The sequence below is a fragment of the Musa acuminata genome, chromosome BXJ1-4, assembly GCF_036884655.1.
Source record: "Musa acuminata AAA Group cultivar baxijiao chromosome BXJ1-4, Cavendish_Baxijiao_AAA, whole genome shotgun sequence".
NCBI classification, from domain to species: domain Eukaryota; kingdom Viridiplantae; phylum Streptophyta; class Magnoliopsida; order Zingiberales; family Musaceae; genus Musa; species Musa acuminata.
In genome coordinates, this window is record NC_088330.1 from 7,660,155 (window position 1) to 7,685,103 (window position 24,949).

Genomic DNA, 24,949 nt, shown 5'->3' on the forward strand with positions numbered 1-24,949 from the left:
ATAACACTATCGTCTACTATCATTAACTAAAACGTTGAAGTTATTTTTTTACTAATTATTTTCATACTTCTATTAGTAAAACTAACGATGTTAGGTAAATAGAACTAGAAATTTCACTTTCATGATTATAGATATTCTAAATTTTTTAAATCTAAAAAATGAGATATTAAAGAAATCTAACTATAGGAGATAATATATAATTAGCTCAGATTAATATGAGGTATTATGTAAGGAAACACAACATCATTTTCAGAAAATAAAAATTATCTAAATTTTGTTGAATTTTCTTTTTTTCTTTTTATTTTTTAAGACGTACATCGACAACTTCTTACGGTATTTTTATTTTTATGTTATTCTTATTTGTCAACGGTACGTTGCTGCGCATAAGTTTCACCTGCGGTACACTTTAATCATAAGCTTCGCCTCCTTCTCCGGTTTCAAAAACTTCAAATCCCTCCCCCACACCCCGAACCGTGTTGTCGTTCGCCCACTCGGGAAAATTAGGGTTCCGAAGCCCGCCCTTTTCGACCCAGATCGGGCCGACCCAGGGCGGCGATGACGACGATGGAGCACCTTTTCATGCAGATCTTCGACCGGAAGGCCTGGATCGAGGGCCAAATGCGGCAGCAGGCCGGGTCGTACGGCCAATCCCTCGCTTACAACCTTCTCGCCGACGGCGGACGGCCTCCACCCTGGCTCTGGAACGCGGGGTTGGACGCGCCTGGCTGCGCTGCCCCGGGAGGTACCCTCGTTCCCTTCATCTCCGCACGGTTCTCCAATGTTTCGATTAGATTCAGTTTCTTTGATCTTTTGAGCTGTAGAATGCAACGAGGATTCTTATTTTTCGTATTGAATGCCGTCGACGTGAGCAATTGGAGTTTCGGGTAGCGTTTGAGGCCCTTACATTTTTTTTTCCTCGCATCATTGCTCTGCTGCTCTTCCTGTTTCCTTTTTCTTCTTGGCTTCGACGAAACGAAAGATTTTTCTGTCAAAATCTTTGAATTATTTGGTTCTGTTTGTTGCTTGGAGTTTCCATGTTTTGTTATTAAGACGAACTGTCTGCCTCCTTTTTATTGGCTAAGTTGTCGATGCATTGCACTCAAGTCATCAAATCCTACAGTCACAAGTAACTTCCTGTATTCTGTTTTAATTGTCTTTTTAGATTGTTTTTGGCTTCGGTGGTTATCTGGATGCAATAGATTCATTATTGTGGAGCTGCCGTGGTAAAATCTAAGACATTGCATGCAAGGTGAAATTGCCACTTTTCTTTTTCTTCTGTATGTTTATGGATCTTAGATTGATATATGATGTTTAGTTTCCTGAAGAGACACTCGTGCAAGATATTCTCAGAAACACTTCACCAAGACTGAACCTGGAAAGTCTGCACATTGCTGCATGCTAAGTTAATGCTGTTATATCATGCATTTTAACTAAGATGGAGAAAACAGTCATTTGGAAATCTCATGGTTACCTTCTGCTTAACAATATAATGGAGGCAGAAGCAAACTTTATGGATTTTACACGGACAATTAAGAAGACATTATGATTTATTTTCCAAGAATCCTAAGAAAGTACGATTTTCTTAATTGTTGTGAATCTGCTGGTTGTGGAGATCGGTGTCTTTCAAAAGTTCACTTATAAATAAGAGCCACTCCAGATTTTATTTACCTCCATGGAAATTATGGAACTGCTTCATGTCTAACTGGCTATTGGTTTTGCAACATTTAGTTTGCTGCTTGCAGTTTTGTTTTTTAATTAGTATGTTTCTATGCAGAGTTGAGCAAGGAGCAGCTTATTGAAGAGATTTTATTCCCTGTTCCATGGGCTACAACTCCTTCGACAAATCACAACACTCTCTATACCCTTCCTGCTTTCAAGAGTACCAACATGTCCCAGTACAGTAGCTATATAAGTGACATTTGCATTCCTAGTGAACAAATTTATCCTGAGCACACTTGTGGAACAATAACTAATGGTCACCGCAAATATGACAAAGGAGATTATGACATGATAAGCTCCAAAGTTGTCGAGGATTCAAGTGTTTTTGACCTGCTTGCAAATGCTCAATGCTACAGGTCAAGACAAAGGAACCTTGAGAATCATCCTAATGAAAAGTCAAATGCAGAAAACTTTAGGGATGGGAGTATTGCAGAACAATCATTGGCTTGTAATAAAGTTGGTGATGGAGCTGTTCCATCTAGAATGACTACTAAAAGAGTTGATTGCCTTGGCAACATATCAGAACCATCAAGTCATTCAGAGTTGATAAATAATAAAGCAACTGCAAATCGAGCAATTCTAAGGCTAACCATGTCACAGAAAGCAGACAATCTTGTTGTCAGCACTGCTCATGATGCTTCTGTCCTGGGATGTTATACTGGGGCTGTAGGAAAGGAGTGTGCTCCAGACGGTTCCAATTTCATTGATCCTGGATTAAGGACAACACCCTCTGCATCATCAAGGCTTTCTCACGACCAGTCTTTGGTTGTTATGAAGAAAATTAGTTTTGATGGTATTGAAGTTTGCAGTCCTGATGGAAATCCTTATGATTCATTTTCTCAAATAGAAAATCTTTGTTGTTCTTCAGAGGATGCCTTTAAGAAGTTTCAGTCAGTAAGATTGTCAATAGAGGATTCTCTTTGCAAAGATCCTGTGCCTAGCTCTGGCACAGTTCAACCCGAGGAAGACGCCTTGCATGCTAAAGTTATAAAAAGTGCAGAGGCAGGTGTTAGTGATTCAACTGCAAAGGAAAGAATAGAATTTGAATGTTATCTGCCCTCTGCTTCATACAATATGCTTCATAAAAAACTTCGGAATGGGGAAACTAATAGTTCGAGCTTGAGCAGTGCACCAAGTCATACATCTTGTACCTCAATGTTAAGATCTTGTTTGTACTCTTCAGGTATTCAAGGAAGTCTATCAGGAAACCTGATAGAACAGTCAGAGAAGCAGCAAAGTGGTGAAACTAAGACAAGCAGACAGGCAAGCATTGCATCCACCAAGCGACCTCGGACAATTTCTTATGTCAAACCCATGCCTGATTTATCTGAGAACATTAAGCCTTGTGATATTACTAAGGATAGTATCACTTCAGAAAGAGAGACTACGGGCCATCATGCTGAGGTTTCTTTTTCAGAATCTCTTCAGTATACTAAAGATGAAGAATCACACAGAAATTCTAAAAGCATGCTTATTTCATCAGGGAAAAAGCAGCTTCAACTGGACAACATCGTGCCTGCTGCGGAAGTTATGAGAGAGGAATATACAAAGGATAGTGGTAAAAGTCATGTGGAGGGAAGATATGAGTTACTTAACATGGTGGAAACAGTGAAGTCTAAATTATGTGGAGAGATATCTTCACATGTTTCTGCCATGGAACCATTGGAGATGGAATTCACAACTGATTCTTGTAAGGAACAGCCATATGGAAGCTTAGCGGTGCACAAAATGAAAGGGATTTTTAAGGGGAAACTCATAGAAAGATCAGTTTGCAACCTAGATCAACTGACACATGATGTTCAAATTGGTATTTCTGTGTCACGGACAGGTAATATTTGCCTAGAAACTGAAGAAGCTGAATTTGTTACGGTTTCTGGGTCCACATTGAATGTAGACACTACTGAAAGTGATTCTGCAGGATTAGGGAGTCAACTTTTAAGAAGTTCAGCTGGAATTTTTGATGATTCTGGATCTGATGGTATGGAACCACTTTGTTCAGAAGATCATCACATGGCTTTGTCGGCTAAAGAAAGTGTTTTCTATACCACAAATAGAGATGTCTCTGAGGAGATCCTCATTGAGAAATCACCAGATGTTGCTGAAATGGAGAATAAGCTAACAAAGTCTATAAGGAGCTCTATTAGGACTATACAGGATGTCAATCTTTATGAGGAGAATGCTTATATTTCACCTTCTCTAGGGAAAACTCTGGTATCAGAAACCAAGAAGGATGAGAACTGTGAAAGTGTAATGGACACTAAAGAAAAAACCATCAATCAGCTACCATACAATGACAGTAATCAGAATCATTCATCGGGACCTCAATACCTAACAAGAAGCTTGAAGAGGCATGGAAAGACTTTTTGTTATTCAGAACTAAATAGGACAAGTAATGAAACTAGTTCAAAACAATTAAGAAGATTAATGACTAATGCATGTGAAATATCATGGCCTAAAAGAAGAAAGTTGAATTGCTTCTCGGATAGAATCCTTACTACTCCAAGAATAAGGTTTCATCAGCTTCAATATACTCAGGAAGACACTTGCTGTAGTAGCAAGCGAAGTTCACAAATTACTCCATTCGAGGAAATGCAGATCTCACCATCTCCCTCTGGAACCTTGTTGAACAGTGATACAGCAGATGCTGACTGGAGGAGCCATTCAGAAGTTTATCATCAAAGCAAAAAACAATGTGTGAGAGAGGTACTAAAAGGGGTCCTTTTATCATGCATATACTACAGGAATTCACTTAGGACTAATATTCTTATAGTCTAGGTTGCTATCTGCAAATGTGCATGCGTGGACAGATACAGCTTGCTATTCTGATAGTCTAATGAATAAAGATATAGATACAGCTCCATGATTATGAGTTGATTCAGCATGCAATTCTATACCTCAAATCAAATCAGAGATATTGATAGTCACTTGGATAAGTGTGATCTTCTATGATTCAATTCCAACGGAATTGCTTTTTTAACTTATAAAATAATTGCATGCTTGAAACTCGCTCGCTCTCTCTCTCTCTCTCTCTCTCTCTCTCTCTCTCTCTCTCTCTCCACTTCCTCACTTCATTGTCCCATAATGAATTTCCTGAATCTTATGTGGGTGGATTGTGTCTAGTAGTCTGTAGAAGCATCATATGAGCATATAAGATCAATTTATCATGACTTTATTTCCATAATCTATAAGCCTATGCAATAGTTTTCTGTTTGCTCTTTTGGGTTCTATATATCTTGTTCTCGTGATGGTCCTTCAGAAGCAATTGAATTGAAGCAATTAATTATGACTGTCTTTCTGTGGTGTACAAGCCTATCTGAAGGTTTTCTGTTTCACTTTTGCTTTTCATTTATCTTATTCTTTGACATAATTTGTAATTACTTGGCAGGATATCTTATGCTTGAAAAATAAAGACCAAATCATGGATGTTTCCTTGCCAATTCAACACACAAAAGGTGTGCATTCTTCCAATTTGGCAGATAGGAACTCTACGACCTGTGTATTGAATGAAATTGGTGGCTTTGAATTTACTCTTTCTCAATTAAAAGAACCTGGCACTTTTGGAGATGATTCTGATAAGAGATTGAATCATGTGGTATCTAAAGGTTATTGTTATGATATACAGTCTATAGAGGAGAAGGAAGTTTTTGATGCAGAGAAAAGTTTGAGCACATATGGTGCATCTTTATTGCCAAATTATCAGGATGATGTTGTGGATTGTGATGACTCCATGCCGGAGTTTGAGGGTTTTAGCGTTGGCGTATCTCCTATTAAGAGAAATGATATCTGCTATGATTCTAATTACCTATATTTTAGGGAGGAACATGTTTCTTTGGATTCAAAGCAAGGCTGTTCCACAGACTTGGTTACGCCCAAGACTCGTCCTTTCGAAAACTATAAAATCAACAAAATTGCTGATGTTTTTCAGTCATTACCTAATGGCCTCTTGGAGCAGATGAACTTAAATTATTCCCTCTCTGGTGATTATTCAGGACAATATAGGACAAGTGAACATGATAAAATGTCTGGTCTTTGCTGTAGCTTGGGATCTGTTTTTGACTGTTCGTTTGATGAAAGGTCTTATTCTCATAGCACACCTTCTGGTGCTAGATTTGGGTGGGCAGCTCATAAAGCTCCTTTGACTCCTCCAATAGAAAAGTCCAGCTTGAGAAAGATTTCAGGAAAAAGTGGTGCCAGTTCACAGACAGTGGGAACTAACCCTGAACTTGTGTGCTTCCGAATTGATGAAAATTCTAGCACCATGGAAGACATTCTTGATAAATCAGGCACCTCCAAAGAGGGTACTCGCTCAAGAGGTTTTAAAGTTCTGGATAATAGGGAACCACTTAAAGATGTCACTTCAAAATATGAAAATGCACCAACTTTGGTCCCTCCTACCAAGATGCTTCTTGATAGACGTGATCTAGAATTGGGATGTGCTTATACTGTCGATACAGATCAGATAGGAGATAAGGAGAACCAATGTCCTTCAATAAATGGAAACAAAGAAGGGAAAGCGGTTAAATTTTTATGTAGCAGGTCTAGTAAGCCAGAAATAAATGTGAAAACAGTTGATGGAAATAGAAGCCAAGCAAGCACCCGAAAAGGATGTAAGCCTAACAATATCATCTCCAACATATCTTCTTTCATCCCAATGGTCCGGAAAAAGCAGCAAGCAACAGCCACTAAAGGTGATCTTTTTCTTCTCCTTTCTTTATTTTGCTTTCTCTAGAATTTTGGGTTTTTCTAACCCTTTTATATTTTGCTTGCTATAGAATTTTTGCATTATTAACAGTAGGATGAACTTTACTTGTGTGCATGGTTAATAGTAGGTTGTGATTTGTTGAGTTCCTATTTAAATGTCTTCTATACTATATTTTGATGGGAGAAAATATGTGACACCCATCCAGAAGTCTCTTTAGACATCCTTTCTGGCCAAAATTTTCTTTTTACTATGAATTAACAAAACCAAATAGTTTAACAAAAATAATAAGAGAACATCCTCAAAATGTTGAGCTCCTCTCAAACTCTTGATCGTTTTCTTCATTTGCCCATGCCTCAATTGTGCAAATCTGAATTCTGTCCCTTATGAAATAGTTTTAAATGTGGTTTATGTAGGTCCGTATTTAAAGGTGCATCTACTTCATTTAAATTAGGCAACTAAAACAGGATCGGCCTGTTACAAATTTCGCTTAAAAAAGGAGCAACACAAGTTAATATGTAAACCAATGAATTAGTGTAATTACACCATAGATTCAAACGGATAAAACCATTAGTAGAGTAACTAGAGTTATACTAGATATTGGTGGATGCTGATGAACATGTACTTTACTACCATGCTGCACTAGCCAGTGTGCTGGTATAATATCAGGAAACCTATGATGCCCGGTGCCTGCCAAGACCTACTTGGCAAAGAGTCCATTCTGGTTGGTGTGGAAACTAATGCTGATTGGCATTTATTCTGCTGGAATTATATATGTTCATCCCTGTGCAGTTAATAGCTTCTGCCCCGTACATACTAGAAGTGTGCCATAGTTAGATGTTATTATCTGATTTTTGTATAATCAGTCTTGAACTTTTATCCCATGGAGCAATCCAGATAGTCTCAAATGATTTGGATGATGTAGGAGTTAAAACTAATCTTATTAAATTTACCCATTAACTATATTCTTTAAATGTATAAGTGTGAGTTGTGATTGTGGAAGCTTATGATAGCCAATTTATTGATTATTCTCTTATACTTTTCTAAAGTTAATGAAACTGAACCTCAGAGAGATTTTACAATTTACACTATGCATATGGAGATCTCATCCTGCTAATGACACTTTTATACTACTTAACCATGTTTCATTGATCTAGTACTTGCTTTCTTGGTGCATATAAATCATGATTGCATTTGTATACTCTTTAGTCACTGCTTTTGGGGTTCTGGGCCATGCAGTCAATCTTACAAAGTTAGCTAAGTATTATGTCTTATGTTTCGATTTTACCTCAAAATTTCTATGTAGTTTCCTAATAACTATTATATTAATTTGAAAAATTGCTTTTGGTTTTTGGAGTATATGAAAGTAGCAATAGGTGAGCGCCCGAGCACCTAGGCGAGTGCCCAAGCGCCTATTGTAATCACTGACTTGTATCTATGGTGGATTATGCAATATCATTCTGCAAAGCAAACATATTTGCACATGTATGTTCCATGTTTATTTAGATGTGCAGATATTAGTGGTCTTGTCCAGTTGTAGCTGTTATCTCACAAATTGTTGGTGACAATGGCTCACTGCTTGTTATAGCTTCAGTCCTTTACCACGATGATGCTGTTACCTGTAGGTAAGAAAGACATCAAAGTAAAAGCACTAGAGGCAGCTGAGGCTGCAAAACGTCTTGAAGAAAAGAAACAAAATGCACGTGAGATGCGGAAAGCAGCATCAAAGCTTGAGCGTGAAAGATTAGAGCAGGAGAAACAACTCAAGCAAAAACAGTTGGAGGAGGAAAAAAGAAGGAAGGCAGCATATATTGCTGCTAGGAAGAGACAGAGAGAAGAAGAAGAAAGGAAAGAGAAAGAAAGAAAACGAAGATGCATTGAAGAAGCTTGGAAATTGCACAGAGAACAAGAGGAAAGGTTGCAAGCAAAAAAAGAGGATAAAGGGCTTCTATCCAAAGATGTTGTAAGTTCCTATTTGCAATATACATCAGTTATCCAGGTCTCTGGACATGTTCTTTTGTTGACATAAAATGATAATGGACATAGGATGATGATGGAAGGAAAAAAGGTCTTGTGCAAGAGGCAAAGCAGCAACTGAAACTAGAAAAAGGAGGGGTAGTTGCTGGGTCTAGAAAAGCAGAGGAAGTGGAACCAGGTGCCACCAAGGTAATGATGGGTGGAGACTTGCTGCCATTATCATGATTTATTAAATGACTTGTATGCCAAGATTAACGTGTTGCTAACCATTAATTCTTTTGAAGCTTTGCTAGCTACTACACTGTCTAGATAATGTTTACCTATTCTAGTGATTTTTGTGTAGTTTGCAACACTTTTGGATTACTTGCTTCTTCTTTTGAGAGGTCAAAGGTTTTTTAACATGATGGATCTGTTCTCAAGGTTTTATCAAAGTAAATGAGTACTAGTTGTTAGAACTATTTGCATATAATTTGGGTCAATAAGGCTGTGAAAATTGCTGTTTCACATCAACAATCACAGTGTTTCAGTGTTTTTTAGTATTTTGTGGCTTAGAAAAATTTGGCTACTTCGGCTACTTTGATTCATGGAAGTTTCTAGCACCTGATTGTATAATCTCTGGTTTCTTGAATTCTGGCATTAGACTTTGTACCATTAACGTTTCTAATATTTCTATTTCTTTTATTTAAATGGTGTTACTCTAGGTGGTAATCAGCTCAGATGGTATGAAAGGAATAGTTCAAGATAGGATGCCTACCACTAAAGACAATCAAGATTTTCAATCATATGAGATATCTCCATACAAAGACTCTGATGATGAGGATGGGGAGGAGGAAAACATGCGCAGAAGAAAGTACATTCCTTCCTGGACTAGGTGAGTACCTTTTTTTATTGATATTCCTAGCAGAAGATAACTAAGTGTTTGGAAAATGGTCCACGCAGGCAGCTCCAAATCTCATTATCAATTTTCAGAAATTTCATGTATAATATATACATATATTTTTGTTTGATTGGCTTTGCTGATGTTATGACAAACTGAGTCACAGAAGAGAGTGCTTGGACCAACTTCTGCTATCACAGCAACATCAAGATCCATCAGATATTTTTTGCCGTAAGAGTTCATTCAACCAAAGTGACGGTAATGATACAGACCTTGTGCAACAAGAGCATTCTTTCTGAACCAATGCTTGGTATACGTCAACCGTATCTAACTGGTGCCATCTTATTCTTTTCTTTTTGCAGTTCTATACCTTTCTGTTGTACGGCGGCAGCCATTGTGACATTGTATGATCTCGCTTGATTCAGACAGTGTTGGTTACGAAGCAGTTCCTCGATGGTTTGCTTGTTCTACCATTATGTACTCATTCATGTAAGCTTCACAAAGAAGTATTGGATTCTTTCCCCCTCCACATTGTAGTAGGATGTTGTTCCTAAATTTCAAGTATAAGAAGGGAACATTATACAAAATCAAAGAACATGTTTTTTGTGGTATATAATCCAAATTGGAGTTGCACTGTTGTTTCATGATCTGGGAATTTAAAGTAGAGAAGGCTAAAGATTATATGGAGTTGCCCAATTTATCATGTCAATCTAATTTTTTGGATCATGGCTAAGCATAGAGATCTTGTCATGCAACAAACTAATCTAATTTTTAGATCATGATTTCGACACCAGCAAAAGAAGAGTGGAAATAGAAGGGAGTCGGCCAACGGTGTTTTCTGAACAACTTGTAGATTCGTGTATGACTTGATCTGAAAGGATTCTTCCACGTGTTATAGCAGCCTCCATCTTTGACTGTTATCTTAAATGCCCTTCCTGACCGTTGGAAACCCTACCGGCATTCTATTATTATTACTTAAACTGTCCCCCGCGCCCATTCCCAATCTCCATAACGTTACATCTCCATCTCTATCTCTCTGTGTACTTTGTACTATTCATGTCGGCTTCTTTGTCTCGAACACTTCATCTGCAATATCTCTCCGCTCCTCCCTTTCTCCCATTCGTTGGTACATCTCTCTCTTCTTGAGATCGTTGGCAGTCTTCGACACCATTCCTCGCTCGGTTTCGATGGCCATTGCGTTTGTTGCCCTCCTCGCGCCTCTGCTGTTGCTGCTACCACCATCAGCCTCTTGCGTGGATGTGAGATTCGACTTCGCCTCCTTCTCCTTCCTCAATCTCACCCTCCTCGGCGACTCCTACCTCAGGAACGGCACCATTGGCCTCACCAGGGAGACCGATGTGCCCTCCTCTAGCTCCGGTGCCGCTATCTGCACTCTCCCCATCCGGTTCCTCGACCCGGGGACCGACGCCGCCGCCGCCTCCTTCGCCACCAAGTTCTCCTTCTCCGTCACGAATCCTAATCCCGACTCCTACGGGGATGGGCTCACGTTCTTCGTCTCCCCCGGCAACGCCACCATCGGGAGCACCGGAGGCTACTTGGGCTTGTTCAACCCGTCCGGGAACGGCAGCGGCGGCGGCAACGGGTCGATCATCGCGATCGAATTCGATGCTCGATTGGATGTGGGGTTGGGTGATCCAAGCGGCAATCATGTTGGTCTTGATGTCGACAGCCCCATTTCCAAGGCCTCGGTCGATCTGACTCCGTACGGCATCGATCTCAAGAGTGGGAAGCTAATCACCGCTTGGGTCGACTACCACCAAAACGTGACTGTGCTCAAGGTTTGGCTGGGATACACCGACGTGAAGCCCAAAGATCCAGTTTTGATCACCACAATCGATCTCTCCAAGCATTTCGCGGAGTACATGTACGTTGGTTTCTCGGCGTCCACCGAGGGCAGCACGGAGGTGCACACAATCGAGGGTTGGATCTTCCAGGCCTTCAGTTCCCTCGCCGTCGCAAACACCACCCCCAGTGTTCCTCGCAATGCTTCTGGTGGTTCGTGGAGCGCGATTCCGGCGATACCCATCGCCGATGCTCGCGACAGTCCTCACAGGATGCTCGGCCTAGGACTAGCAATCATTGGCCCCGCGACATTTGCTGTGGCCTTTGCTGTGCTTGTTTGGGTCTCAGCCAAGAAGTGGCTGGAGAAGAAGGCAAGCAAGGAGGTATTCAAGTCCGAGTTCTTGAAAGGCCCAAGGAAGTTCTCTTACAAGGAGCTGAGCTCAGCTACCCGAGGATTCCACAGCAGCAGAATCGTCGGGAACGGAGCCTTCGGGACAGTCTACAAAGCAACCCTTCCTGGATCAGGTTTAACGTATGCGGTGAAGCGGTCCAAGCAAGCCCAACAGAGCAAGAAGGAATTCATGGGCGAGCTATCGATCATAGCTCGCCTGAGACACAAGAATCTAGTTCAGCTTGAAGGTTGGTGTACAGAGAAGAATGAGTTGCTGCTGGTATACGAGTTCATGACCAACGGCAGCCTCGACAAGATCCTTTACCGAGGACAAGAATCAGGGACCAGCTCGATGTTCAAATGGTCCCAGAGGTACAATGCGGCGATCGGGATTGCCTCGGTTCTGACATACTTGCATCAAGAATGTGAACAGCAAGTGATTCATAGAGACATAAAGACCAGCAACATAATGCTGGATGCCAACTTCAATCCGAGACTGGGAGATTTTGGCCTGGCAAGGTTGATGGATCACAATGAGAGCCCTGTGTCGACTCTAACCGCTGGAACGATGGGCTACCTTGCACCTGAATACCTCCAGTATGGAAAAGCTACTGAGAAGACTGATGTGTTTAGTTATGGAGTTGTGATACTAGAGATCTGTTGTGGCAGGAGGCCAATTGATTCTAAAGACAGCAAAGAACACAAGTTGGTCAATTTGGTGGATTGGGTTTGGAGATTGTACTCTGAGGATAGGCTTATTGAAGCTGCAGACAGTAAATTGAATGGGGAGTTCGACGAGGGAGAAATGCTGGGACTTCTGCTCGTGGGTTTGGGCTGTGCAAACCCAAACTGTGCCGAAAGGCCTACCATGAGGAGGGTACTTCAGATTCTCAACCGTGAGGCAGAGCCCATGGCTGTGCCTAAGAAGAAACCACTCCTCATGTTTACTTCAGCTGCCTCTTTCAGCATGAAAGAGATTGTCTCTGACATTGAAGGAAGCACAGTGATCACAATCTCGACCCAAATTTAGTTGAGGTTATTTGTTTATTCTTATTGAGTCGGTTGTTTTTATCATGCCTATATGTTGTATAATCATTCTATTTCCATCGGTTAGATAGAGTTCTCCATTCTGTATTTGGTGAATCATGGTCAACTTTCAGAATTGGTAGGAACACTTTTGATAATAAACATAGCAGCGGTATAGGTACTAAGCCTTTTAATCAAACTAGATCATCAGATGTAAACATAGGATTTGTGTTTACTCTAGCAATCTATTTCGAGTTGTAAATTATGGCCTAGAAGACCGTTATTTTTGTCCTTCAGTGATATTGCATTCTGCTTTACTTTGTTGTGAAGATGAGATATGTAGACTTAATCATCAGTAATTGCACTAGCTTCTAGTCTTACAAGATGATCTGATTCACACATATATATGTTCTGCTTGTTAAAAGAACGTAAAACTCATCCACTTGAAGGGCCGTTATTGGATGTGACATGATGTCACGACCTTAGCTGGTTTTGCCTAAGGCGTGCGGCACCCTCGCGCGTCCGTCCGCAAAGGTCAGCCTCCCCGAAGCCTCCCATTGTCCCTTAGGACCAACAAAAGAGAGAACGGGTTGAAGAGAACGCCTCAATCGGGATCCACAAGCAAACATGTCCGAAAAACACTTCATAGACAATGCAAATTACAAACAGACTTTACAAGCTCTGAATAGTTGCACAACAAAGGGTAAAATGGTCCATTACAGACCGAAAAGCTCTCAAACGTGTCCACATGACACAACCTTTATTTACAAGCCTAAAGAGGCCACCAACCCAACTAAAATGGGACTATTAAGCCTTCGGCCGCCCCTTTACATTCTGTGCAAGGCATGAACATGCCAAAAGACAACGGACAGACATAAGCATTACATCCAACATCTTGTTTAGAAGTTTGTCCGTTACATTCTCCCCCACTTATCCCTTCGACGTCCTCGTCGAAGCCTTTGTGAACACTGCAACTCTTCGCCTTTGCTGAGTCTTCAATCTTCCGCTCCAGCTGCAATGCGCCTCCTGGCTCCCAGCTGCTCTTCGCTGCTGTTTCTGAGTAGTCGAACCTTTGATCCGCCATGCTGCTTCAACTCGCCAATGACTCTGACTCTGGTGTGGGGTTGGCTGAGTTGTATTGATCCTCGTTGATTCCTGCGGATCCACCAAATGAAGGAAAAGACCATTCTTACTGCGCCAGTTTCTCAAAATTTCCACATGCTGCTTGAACTGGGTGGATGCTTGTTGGAGCTTTAACGAGCATCGCCTCGCAAACTTCTGAAGTTTTGGGTCCTTCCTCCACAAAATCTGCTCATTGACTCTTCTTTCAGTTAGTTGTCACATCCAAGTAGGTTCGCATCACTTCCGCTTTCGATTGGCATTTCGTTGGGAAATGAAGCGGACAATCTACTCTCAGTAGCACTGATCACCGTTGGTGAGGATTTTGGCAACTATTGTCTTCCATTATCTTCGAAGGGTCTTTGAACTTGTGCAGAGCTCCTCTGCTGGATAGATAAGAGAACTGGGGTACTCGGTTTCGCCCATTCTCTTAAGAGTTGAGAAGGTAAAGGTTACTTGACTTCGCCCGCCTCCTCGAGGTTGTACTTCATGCATCGAGCTGGTTACTGGCCTTCGCCTGCTCTTTGCTCACACTTCTGAAGCACTTGAAGTGTTTGCACTCCTTGCGTTGAGTTAGCTACTGTGATTCACCTTCTCAATGCCATTGAACTTCTGGAATGCAGGAAGTTTTCACCCCAACTTGGAGTAATTCTCTGATAGATGAGGTCGCCTCTGGGATTGTACCGTCTTCTCCATCAACCCTGCCGCCTACTCCACTGAGTAGCAAAGGTACAGCACCACGTACTGCCTGCTTCGTTCCTTGGTCGTGCACTCTTGCATGACCCGAAGTCCTTCACTTACGGCTATCTTGATGAGAAACTTGTTGACACCGGTCTTACGAAGTTTCTTGGCCTCTGCCCTTCAGCCTTGTCTCGGTACTTGGAGATTGCCTCTACATGCTCCACCTCCTCGGCCCCTTTCACGACCAAGCGCTCTCCCTCCGTGAGAGCAAGGGATCAATGACTTGCACGGAAGTCCCGCCTCTGCGGTACCATGGCGCTGCCATGCCCATGGCCCTACTATCCGTCGCCTCGCCTCTGTATCCCTTTCCTTCACAATCAGTAGAGATGTCTCCGTGGCACTCCTCTAAGTCCACCTCCATTCTAACTGATGCTTGATTTTGGGTAGCTAAGTCCCTCTGGACTCATCGTCGCTTCCTCGCCCCTTTCGACCTCCTGCTTCAACACCTCTGTGTTCTCCAAGCAGTCTGTTTGGTCGATGGAAAGACAGACTGCAACTCCCATGCATGGCCTCTGCCATCACATTGTAGGGTTTGCACCGATTCTGTTCTCCTTAGCTTCCTTGGTAGCAACGTTCGCTTACTCGACCTTGTCCTCTGACTTGTCGGGCTCCCTTAAGCGAATATGAGCTCTGGAGCAGTCCAACTCTCCAGCTGCTTCGATCATACCTCTGCATGATCAAGTCCCTCTCATGGGACTCACTGGTACTTGCATTCGAACTTTTCCCTTGGTGGAACCCAGCCCCCATATGCTGATGACCAAGGTTTTCATCCGATGCAAAATTCGGTGCACGCCCGGAAGACCCGCCTCTGCGGTACCATGGCCTTCACTCCTTGAATCCATAGCCCTTCTTGCCGTCGTGTTGTTCACCAAAGCGGAGCTCCCAGTAGCTCCCGATCATACCTCCATATGATCTCATCCCTCACGGGACGTGTCGTGTGTGTCGCATTGCCACGAACTGTTCCACCACGATCCGCTGCACCATGTCGCCTCCTGGTGACATCTCCATTGCATTCTGATCCTTGTGGAATAAACTCGAATTGTGAACCCTCCATGTGTGGCCTCTGCCAATACATCGCAGGGTCTCCTCCACCTTCGATTTTGTTCGCTCCTTTGGCAATCGACCTTCATCCACCCACTCTTGGGTCACACCTAGATGAAGCACCGCTCTAGGACAGTCCGTCGCCTAGTAGCTCCCGAAGTCCACCGACTTCGCTGTAATTTGTGCACCATTGCCTAGATCCTGGGCCTCTGCCCCTACCAGCACAATCTCCGCTGCACACTGCTTCCTTCATAGCAACTCAAATGGCAACACTGTGGCATATTCTTCAAGAGTACCCGCCTCTGCATCCTCTTGCCCCGTGCTAAGGCCTTCTGAACTCAACTTCGCCTCCGCAAATTGAGTCGCCTTAGTTCCTCCATCGAATGCTCCTCCGAGATAAGGTGCATGTGCCCCGAAGCTCCCTTCGTCTTTGGCACCATGCAAGATGAGTCCGCTCTGTCAGAATGAAGGACCCAGGGAACAGCATGATTCTACTCCTGCCTCTGCAAGAGTTCATGTCCTTGACCTCTGTCTAGGGAAAGCGCTGTGCCTCTGCTCCATGTTCCAACTTCTATGCTGGCTCCCTTTATGCGGCTTGGGTACTTCGCCAAGTTACACCCAAGTTGCTCCGCTCCTCGTTTCTGCATTGAGTCGATGGTGGCCCTCGCGCCCACCATTCCACGGGTCAGCCCTCCCTTGAGCCCGATCTCCATATCGACTCCAAGTGTGCCTCCATTTGAGTTGCTTTGGGTCGCTCCCCCACTTGATCTCGCAATGCATCCACCAATGCATTCTCTCAAGCGAGATCATGCGACGACTCCTCGCCGCTTGCTCAGTCCATCGAGCTTCGTGGAGTTGTTGTTTGTGAGGTACTCCTCCTCAACATGTGAAGTCCGTCTCACATGATTCTCCCTCTGGAGAGCTGAGACTTATCCCTCCTGGATAACTGTCCCGTTGGAGCAACATCTCTCTTCGTTTCGGAGACTACCATCCCCTTGGACTACTCCGATCTGCTGAACAAACTGTGCATTGTTCTGCCTCTTGCAAACGCACTTGCTAGATTGCGCCTCCACGTCAATACAGCCACCGCTGCACCCCTCAAGGCCTAGCATCATGCTGAACTCGTTGCACACTTCAGCCTCCTCCGGACGTATCCTTCGCATGTCGAAGAGAAAGTTTCAATGCTCCATGGCGCCGAGTCTCGACCGCCTTGGGATGGCCACGAACAATCCATCGTCCGCATACAAGCCCATGCATGAGTACCGAATTCTTCGAGTTAGCAATTCCCCTCACCTCTGTGAGCTTTGCACAACTCTTTCGGTCACTGAGCAACTCATTCCACTTTGCATAGTCTCGTCCTTTGCCAAGCGCCTCGCTTGCCTTGAGCACCATCAAGTAAAGTTGTCAACGTTGAGCCGTAGCTCAAACTCAGCCATCCCAACCTTTGTGCGCTCCAAATTCTTCCAAGCTTGCCTGTTCTCGTGGTGCCTCTTGCGCGAAGGGTTGGCCATTCCTCTGAATGCCAATCTCAGATGCCCGCTCCTCTGAGCGACTCTTTTCCCTACATCTCCATGCCCGTTTTCCCTCAAACGGTCGCGCGTGTGCTGACTGCCCTCAACGCAGCCCCGCTAGGTCCCCCACGTTTGCATGTCAAGTGTTTCTATGAGTGCTTGTCCGGCTTTGATACCATAATGTCACGACCTTAGCTGGTTTTGCCTAAGGCGTGCGGCACCCTCGCGCGTCCGTCCGCAAAGGTCAGCCTCCCCGAAGCCTCCCATTGTCCCTTAGGACCAACAAAAGAGAGAACGGGTTGAAGAGAACGCCTCAATCGGGATCCACAAGCAAACATGTCCGAAAAACACTTCATAGACAATGCAAATTACAAACAGACTTTACAAGCTCTGAATAGTTGCACAACAAAGGGTAAAATGGTCCATTACAGATCGAAAAGCTCTCAAACGTGTCCACATGACACAACCTTTATTTACAAGTCTAAAGAGGCCACCAACCCAACTAAAATGGGACTATTAAGCCTTCGGCCGCCCCTTTACATTCTGTGCAAGGCATGAACATGCCAAAAGACAACGGACAGACATAAGCATTACATCCAACATCTTGTTTAGAAGTTTGTCCGTTACAATGAGGCATAATTCAACATTGTCATCTTTCATTTTACTGTCAAAGTTGATATTGACTTGATTAATTGTCTCTCTCATTCCTGTTATTGTCTATCTATGTTTGTTCAACTCATTGCTTGCTTGTTTCATCAGTTCATTAACCTGCAAAAAATTGCAGAGCCTGCTTGCCTATGTGCAGGAACTAATCTTTTTTCATCTTGTGAAAAATGTTATTATGTTACTATTATGGAAATGAATAATTCTGCTAACATATGCCGTGATGTAGTTTCTGAATAATATATGTACCACTAATGTCTTCTAGTTATGTTTTTTTTTTACTTCTGACACTCTCATTTGAGAATCACTTGCTGTCACTTTAGGGCAGTTACTATTACATTAGAATTATCAACTCTCATTTCTTCCTGCCTAATGCTTTTTTCCTATATTCCATGGATCTTAATAGTTTATATCAGTGTTAAAGGTGCCGAAATAGTTTTTATCTTCCTGTCCTTCTTTATATTTCTAGACATGCAAAGTTTTCTCAAAGTTTCAATTCAACAAGTCTAAAGATATTGAGCTTATCATTTGCACAAAATTTGGTTACATGATGGTGTTAACTTGCCTGGCTAGACAGTATCACACTGTTACACTGTCTACTTGTAAGAGTGAGTCCCTCCACTTCATCTATCCTGCCAAACTGCTATTGTCAAAGAGGAAGCACAATATTCAGCAATTAGTAGGATATATATGCATGTATGTATATGTATATACCTCAGAGGTTCCAGATGTAACCACAAAACTGAAAGTGACAATTGCAATTATATTTTTATGAGGTTGCTCAGTTGCAATGACAGATTAAGTCTTGTTTTTCATGGAGGATTGACAAAATGCTTCATTTATGACATGCATGTTGTATCTGACAATGGAGATCATTCTCTCTTGTTTGACAAGTGAACTTGCTATTATGTATGAATCACAATTGACACAAGTGTTTGTTTTAGATCTTTTTTCAGAATTGAGTGATTGGTTGTAGCCAAAGGTTTGCCATACTATTATGAAGCACAATTGTTCTAAATATACATTCTGCTAAGGTTGCAGAATTACAGTAATTGATCTAAATCTTATTTTTCAGTCAGGAATGTCCAAATCCTTAATCATGTCATCTGCTAGCTATATATTGGAGAATTAATATGCCAAAATTTTGTGTTGCAGTGTGTCATATTTTGTTAAAGAGCCTGTTGGTGATGAAGTTTCATTCCATAAGCAATGAGCAATGATGTAGAGGTAATTATAGAGGTACAAAAAGATGAGGTGATTATGGTGAGAAATGAGATAAACAAATCTTTTTGTAAAGAAATTGAAGTATTGAAACATGAAAATAACTTTGAAGCATTTATATTGACCAACAAAATATTCTATATCTGTTTTAGAATTTATGAACTCTGAAAGGAATAATAATAATAATAATAACTATTCATGATAATAATATTTTCTAATTCTCTTCCACTTAAATTAGATCTTTCCGTGCTACTAAAGTATAAAAGGTCTCTAAGCTTTACAACACTAATCTCTCTCACACAAACACAAATTGCACTCCATATAGATCGATCATGCCGACTTAAGCTTTACAACACTTGGTTGGATGTGACATGAAAACGAGCCTCTCCTCCATAATATTGAATTAACAATAATAATTATTAATCTTAATTTTAAAAATATTTTAAAATTAACTAAAAAAATATTAATATTGTTATCACTAATTATATTTAATATTTCCTTTTTCTCTTGACCTTCAATAGCCGCTTGCATTTTTCATGTGCCCTAAATCTTTCTACTCTGCAGAAAAATTTCCGCTTTTATCTCGCCATGAGTTCGAGGATTCGATTCGTCGAAATCGCGGACGCTAACCCTAACCCTAGCGGTAGCAGAGATAAGCAAGTGATCGATCTCGGCGACGGCAGCGAGGTCGTCTACATACCTCGATTTATTTCCCGCGATCAGGCGTGGGAATGGTGCGAGCATCTCGACAAAGAGATCCCGTGGACGAGACCCTCGATCCACGTCTTTGGGAGGTCTTGCCTCCAGGTATACCCGCTCCATCTTTTTTTTTTCCTTTCAATCTCTAGAAAAATTCGATTCTTTTACCGATTGGGTTACTTAATCTCTGATCTTTTGTTATCTGACGTGTTCTTGTTTATAAAGTTTTGATTTTTTAGCACTTCAACTTCTTCAGTGTTGCCGGTTGGCTCTCTTGTCGTTGATTTGTTTATCCTTAAATTAGGTGTTATAATTGAGAATGAGCGAGTGTGTGGTGACAACGTTTAAGAATCGTTGTAATTTCTTGTCTTAGACAATTTAAACTGGAATATTCTGTGGATAGCTTCTCGAGTTTTGGTGTGACTGGGTTATTTAGCTCCATGACGGAGGAACCCTTTGAGTACAACATGACTTATAGGTGTAATCCCAAAGCTTATCGTGTTGGTAAAATTTATTGTGGCCTAGGCATCCGTGTTGGTTGTTCTGAGTGTCGCTCTGTTTGTTGCTTTAATCTATATATCATGTAATTGGAAACATGGATCTGAATTCTAGTTGAAGAAACTTTAATCTATATATTATGCAATTGGAAACATGGATACAAATTCTAGTTGAAGAAATCTCTATTTATGATCCTCCAAAACCAAGAAGTTGAAGCCAAAATATTTTGAGTGGATGGGAACATTTCAAAATTTGTCTTAGTGTTCTTGTTTCAATATGATTGATCAAGTTTGTTATCTGTTGAATATACAGGTGATCTGTGTCATCTTCTCATGGTTCTTTGCTTATTTAAGACCCACAAAATGACTAACTCAACCTTTTCTCTAAGCCTGAAAGGATTAAATAAAACTACTTGCTTCTGCAACCTTGTACCCAACGTGTTTTGACCTACACAGCCTAGGTTTAACCTTTCTAAAATTTAAGCTCGTATTACCTTATGACAATGATGTTATATTCCATAATGATGTTAAATGTGTTTTTGAAATATACCTGAAAAATCTACGTTATATTGTTGTATCACTTTTTTATATTTGAAACATGTTCAGGTCAAGCTTGAAGGATTAACTCCCTGATCACAAGAGCTAATCTCTAATAGGGTTTATTTATCTATTGCCTGAATTTTCCTCGAGGAATCTGGAACCACCTTTTGTTGGTTAGTGTCAAACTACCACAAAAATCCATTGAAGTTCTCGTTTTTCAATTGGTTCTTTGTTGCTGATATGTCAACTGCTACTTCCGGAGCAACATAGATGTAACTAGCTAGGATCTTATGCTGAAAGGCACTGTCTATCAAATGGTTAACAGTGCGTGTGGCATTTTTCTTTTTAAGTAATGGAGTGGGGTGAAAAGAATGAGTTGATTTGAACATGTGATTGCTTCCTTTCTTTTTAAGCATAAATCACCTAGGATGAGAACTTGGCATGTCAGAAATATTTGAGGATCCCGCCTGAGGCCTTAATTCTTCTGTAGTTACTACCTCTTGAAAAGGATCTTCCAACTAATTCTAGGTCATCCACGGATAAAATCTTTGTTCACCAGATGGACCTTTGTATTCTGATTTCGGACCTAAATTCCTATGTGAATTAAAGAGTAATTTTTAGAAGTACCATGGTTCATGTCTAGGGTCACTTATTTATTAGATATATAAGCACCTTTGCAAAAGGCCATGGGGTTGTGGTTAGTTGTAGCCTCAGAAGCATATCCCTGGGCTTTTACCATACCCTTGGTGACTCTATGATCATGAGATTCTGGCATTCTTAATGCGATGTGGTAGTAGCGAGCATTGTTTCACTTGATTTGTAAAAGCTAGATGACAAGTGCTGTTGGTGTGTCCATTTTTCATTAATGTAATGTATTAGTATTCCAAATATTCATCATTTTGTAATATTTCAATGTTTTTCATAAAACTGGATAGGAGAACATGGTTGATACATTTCAAGATATATGGGGATTGGGGTTGCTTCCTATTGTACAGTTAATACCTACTAACTCTTTTAAGGTTTCAAATGAGGAAGTGATGTATGATGATCTGCTTTAGCAATGCAACTAGGCAAGAAAGTTGAAGTAGAATCACCCTTCATCTAAGCTATTGAACAAGTAAATAATTTTTAGAATTTATACATGCACAATATGTTGCTACCTCAAAGGTTTACTTATGGATAAAGCTAATAGCAGAATGCGATATCTTAATTTTAATATTACTCTTTTCTGCAGCCAAGGGAGACATGCTATATTGCAGATGAAGGGCTAGCAGCTATGCGGTACAGTGGGTATCAGCCAAATGCATATTCTTGGGATGATTACCCTATCCTCAAAGACATCTTGAAGGCAGTAAGAACCATACACATGCAGGTTTACATGTATATTCTTGGGATGATTACCTTATCATCAAAGACATCTTGAAGGCAGTAAGAACCATACACATGCAGGTTTACATGTACTGAAAACGTCCTCCGTATAAAGGATTTTTTGCATTTATACCCTTGCAATGTTGCTTTTTTACCTTTTATCCAGTGTATATGTGATAAAGTTATATATCGAAAGTATGGCATGGTAGTTCCTACTTCCAGTGTGGTATGATAGTCAGCCCATGCTAAAATAAAATGGGTTTCATTATCATCATATTAAGGATATGCATCTTCTAATTTTCTTGTGTTGCATAATGCTGATTTATCATTCCACATGGTTAAATGTTGATTTATATTTGCTTTAGGTTTATGAAGCACTTCCTGGGAGTAAATTTAATACTGTGCTGTTGAATAGATATAAAAGCGGCTCAGACTATGTGGCATGGCACTCGGATGAGGATAAGTTGTATGGCTCAACTCCAGAGATAGCTTCTGTATCATTTGGATGTGAACGGGAATTCTTGCTGCGAAAGAAACCTTCAAAAAAACCAGGTATTCAGCAGCTGAGAATCAAAGAAACAATTTAGCTGTTTCCAGAATTCATTTTTTAAAAAAATTATATCCTGATTGACTGCAGCTACCATTTCACTTTGTTGTAATGCATGTGCCAGCCTCCAGAGGTGCACATCAATCAAATGGGAAACAACACAAGGGCAATACAGAACAGCATGCTTTTGTTCTAAAGCATGGATCTTTGTTACTGATGAAAGGCTACACCCAACGAGATTGGGTTCATTCGGTGCCCAAGCGCATGAAAGCAGATTCTGTTAGAATCAATCTTACTTTCAGGTGCATTCTCACTTGAGAACACACAAGGTGATTTTGACGAAGAGTTGAAGTGGAGATCGAGGAGTTCCCCACCGGCCTCTTTTTGTTGTTTCGAAGTTGTGCCAGGCAATTCAAAGCCGGCATTTTGAGCCAGACAGCATAATTGACATTGCCCAGCATTAAGCTGAACATTCAATCAATATTTGGGAATGACTTTTATGTAACTATACATATTTCCTAGAGAGAATCTGATGAAATACCTGCTTTGGATCTCATGTAAATCCTTTTCTCAGTGCTTGTTGGTGACTACACATTTAAAGATGTGGTTAATTACATATTATTTCTAGAACATGTTTGTGTTGACTTGTGGAATATACCATATTTTAGTATGTTATTATATAATTTATTTACATCGAGTTATGTTTTTTTTTTTTCAGAACAAAAATATATCAATAATTTATACAAAATATGCCAAATGAATTGTTTTCTCTAACACATCTAAAAACTAAGAGACAAACTAAAGAAGTGGAGGGAAATGATGGATTGAAAAAAGGGGAATGAATGAATAATATATCTTTCTCTTTGGTGATATTTTAGAAAAGAGGCTTTAAATTGGAAGAGACAGATTTTCTGCAAAATAATTATAAATAAATAAATAAGAGACTTTTCCATCAAAATCGTTCTATTTGGCATATAAATTTTTGTCAAACCTAAAAATGCACATATGCCATTGTTAATATGTAACTTGGACTTTATTAGATCATTAAAGCAAACTTAGGAATTTTGAGACTTTTCTTTGTATTTTTTTATCCAATTCTCAATTTAAACTATATTTAATAGTAATTATGTCACATCTCTTCTTTTTTTTGTTTACAACGCAACACAATGCAAATATAAGAATTAACATATTTTATTTAATCATTAAAACTTCATATTTCTTTTATTTATTAATTAAAACTCCAAATCAGAATGAAACCGCCTAACGTGACTAAGTGGCAATAAAGAAATGTTTTTTCCATGCAAGAATAGATTTAACGCTGCAAGAAAAATGACAAACGTATCAACAAAACATACTGAGTAGAAATCTCAAATCCGATTGAACATAAGTATGTATCAGTCGAATCATACTATATATGACTATCATGGTTATCTTAACCCTTGGCATAGGTCAAATCGATGGTGTACTAACCCAATGACAAATTGGAGAAATATTATTTATTTATTTAAAAAATAAATAAAGAGAACTTAATATCAGATCAAAATACATTATTCCTAATAACTAATACAAAAACTGGCTAATCATCGTATTCGATAGTTCGTTAACCTTCGAATAAAATCACCTTATCGATATTTGTCTACTCATCGCTGATAGGAAAACAAAATCATCGTACATTATCTTATCATCATGCTATTTATTTTAGTCATATAAACTATCGAAACTTAAAATTTCATTAATTTCATACAAATGTCACTCCAACGGTGTCATGTAAATATTTTAAATTCAAAAAATCTCAAAATCATGAGGTGTAAATATCACTATCACTCGGAATTGACTCGGAGTTAAGTTAGTTTATTTGACCTTAATCAATTAGAGATTCAACTCCAACCCACTTGAAACAAATTCAAATTGGCTTAGTTTTTAATACTAGAAATCATACAAATTTAATCCTAGAAATTTAATATTCAAAATCATGCATGAATAACATAGTTTTTAATACTAGAAATCATACATCAATTATAAATAATTATGAGACTGCGAGACTATAAAACTATTATTCAAAAAATAATAAATAAAATAACAAGGAAAAAAAAGGGAGAACCAATCACCTTCCAAGAGGGGGCTGCTCATCATGAAACAGGAAAGCAGAGAGAGAGAGAGAGAGAGAGAGAGAGAGGGGTTTCCTTCAAAGGAAGGAAATAATTTTAATTTGTATTTATTTTATTCCTAGCTTACCTACACATACCAGGTAATATATTTTGGTTAATAGTTAATTCTCCTGATTAGGTTGCACATGCAATGGTATCAGTTCAACCTATGATGGTCAAATTCTAACTATAGAAATTTAATTTCAGGAAATAGATAAAATTAAATTAAATTAAATTAAATACTTGGGAATTACAAGTTAACCTGAGTTATTTCTTCTTTTTCTTTTTTTCTTGAAATATTTTGTGTGTGTCAAAAGAAGTAGAATTATGGAGGATGAGGCACAAATGAGGAAATGGATCTTG

At 40.2% G+C, this 24,949-nt stretch overlaps 3 protein-coding genes across 4 annotated transcripts; all 3 read left to right on the top strand.

Annotated features, from left to right (window-relative positions):
- The first annotated feature begins 483 nt into the window (after positions 1-483).
- Positions 484-9,916, top strand: LOC103981036 (uncharacterized). Its single transcript, XM_009397611.3, has 8 exons — positions 484-742; positions 1,775-4,422; positions 5,105-6,407; positions 8,044-8,381; positions 8,465-8,584; positions 9,097-9,266; positions 9,439-9,530; positions 9,635-9,916. The coding sequence occupies exons 1-8, from the start codon at positions 556-558 to the stop codon at positions 9,670-9,672; spliced, it is 4,896 nt and encodes a 1,631-aa protein (XP_009395886.2). The 5' UTR covers positions 484-555; the 3' UTR covers positions 9,673-9,916.
- A 355-nt stretch (positions 9,917-10,271) lies between these two features.
- On the top strand, positions 10,272-12,782 carry LOC103981037 (probable L-type lectin-domain containing receptor kinase S.7). The gene has a single exon (XM_009397613.3). It carries the CDS (start codon positions 10,460-10,462, stop codon positions 12,494-12,496), a length of 2,037 nt encoding a protein of 678 aa, XP_009395888.2. The 5' UTR covers positions 10,272-10,459; the 3' UTR covers positions 12,497-12,782.
- A 6,527-nt stretch (positions 12,783-19,309) lies between these two features.
- LOC103981038 (DNA oxidative demethylase ALKBH2) lies at positions 19,310-23,083 on the top strand. Of its 2 annotated transcripts, none has more exons than XM_065163034.1 (4): positions 19,310-19,595; positions 21,759-21,875; positions 22,258-22,444; positions 22,530-23,083. In XM_065163034.1, exons 1-4 carry the CDS (start codon positions 19,377-19,379, stop codon positions 22,721-22,723), a joined length of 717 nt encoding a protein of 238 aa, XP_065019106.1. In that variant the 5' UTR covers positions 19,310-19,376; the 3' UTR covers positions 22,724-23,083. The 2 variants fall into 2 exon arrangements, with proteins under 2 accessions (XP_065019106.1, XP_009395889.2); XM_009397614.3 differs by having other exon boundaries at positions 22,564-23,083.
- The last annotated feature ends 1,866 nt before the right edge of the window (positions 23,084-24,949 follow it).

What these genes read in the sequence shown, in the direction of transcription:
- LOC103981036 (XM_009397611.3), top strand. Translation starts at nt 556, where the DNA reads ATGACGACGATGGAGCACCTTTTCATGCAGATCTTCGACCGGAAGGCC. An exon ending in TGGCTGCGCTGCCCCGGGAG is followed by an intron (nt 743 to 1,774) that starts GTACCCTCGTTC and finishes GTTTCTATGCAG; the next exon opens with AGTTGAGCAAGGAGCAGCTT. An exon ending in TGGAACCAGGTGCCACCAAG is followed by an intron (nt 8,585 to 9,096) that starts GTAATGATGGGT and finishes GTGTTACTCTAG; the next exon opens with GTGGTAATCAGCTCAGATGG.
- LOC103981037 (XM_009397613.3), top strand. Translation starts at nt 10,460, where the DNA reads ATGGCCATTGCGTTTGTTGCCCTCCTCGCGCCTCTGCTGTTGCTGCTA.
- LOC103981038 (XM_065163034.1), top strand. Translation starts at nt 19,377, where the DNA reads ATGAGTTCGAGGATTCGATTCGTCGAAATCGCGGACGCTAACCCTAAC. An exon ending in TCAAAGACATCTTGAAGGCA is followed by an intron (nt 21,876 to 22,257) that starts GTAAGAACCATA and finishes TATTTGCTTTAG; the next exon opens with GTTTATGAAGCACTTCCTGG. An exon ending in GAAACCTTCAAAAAAACCAG is followed by an intron (nt 22,445 to 22,529) that starts GTATTCAGCAGC and finishes GATTGACTGCAG; the next exon opens with CTACCATTTCACTTTGTTGT.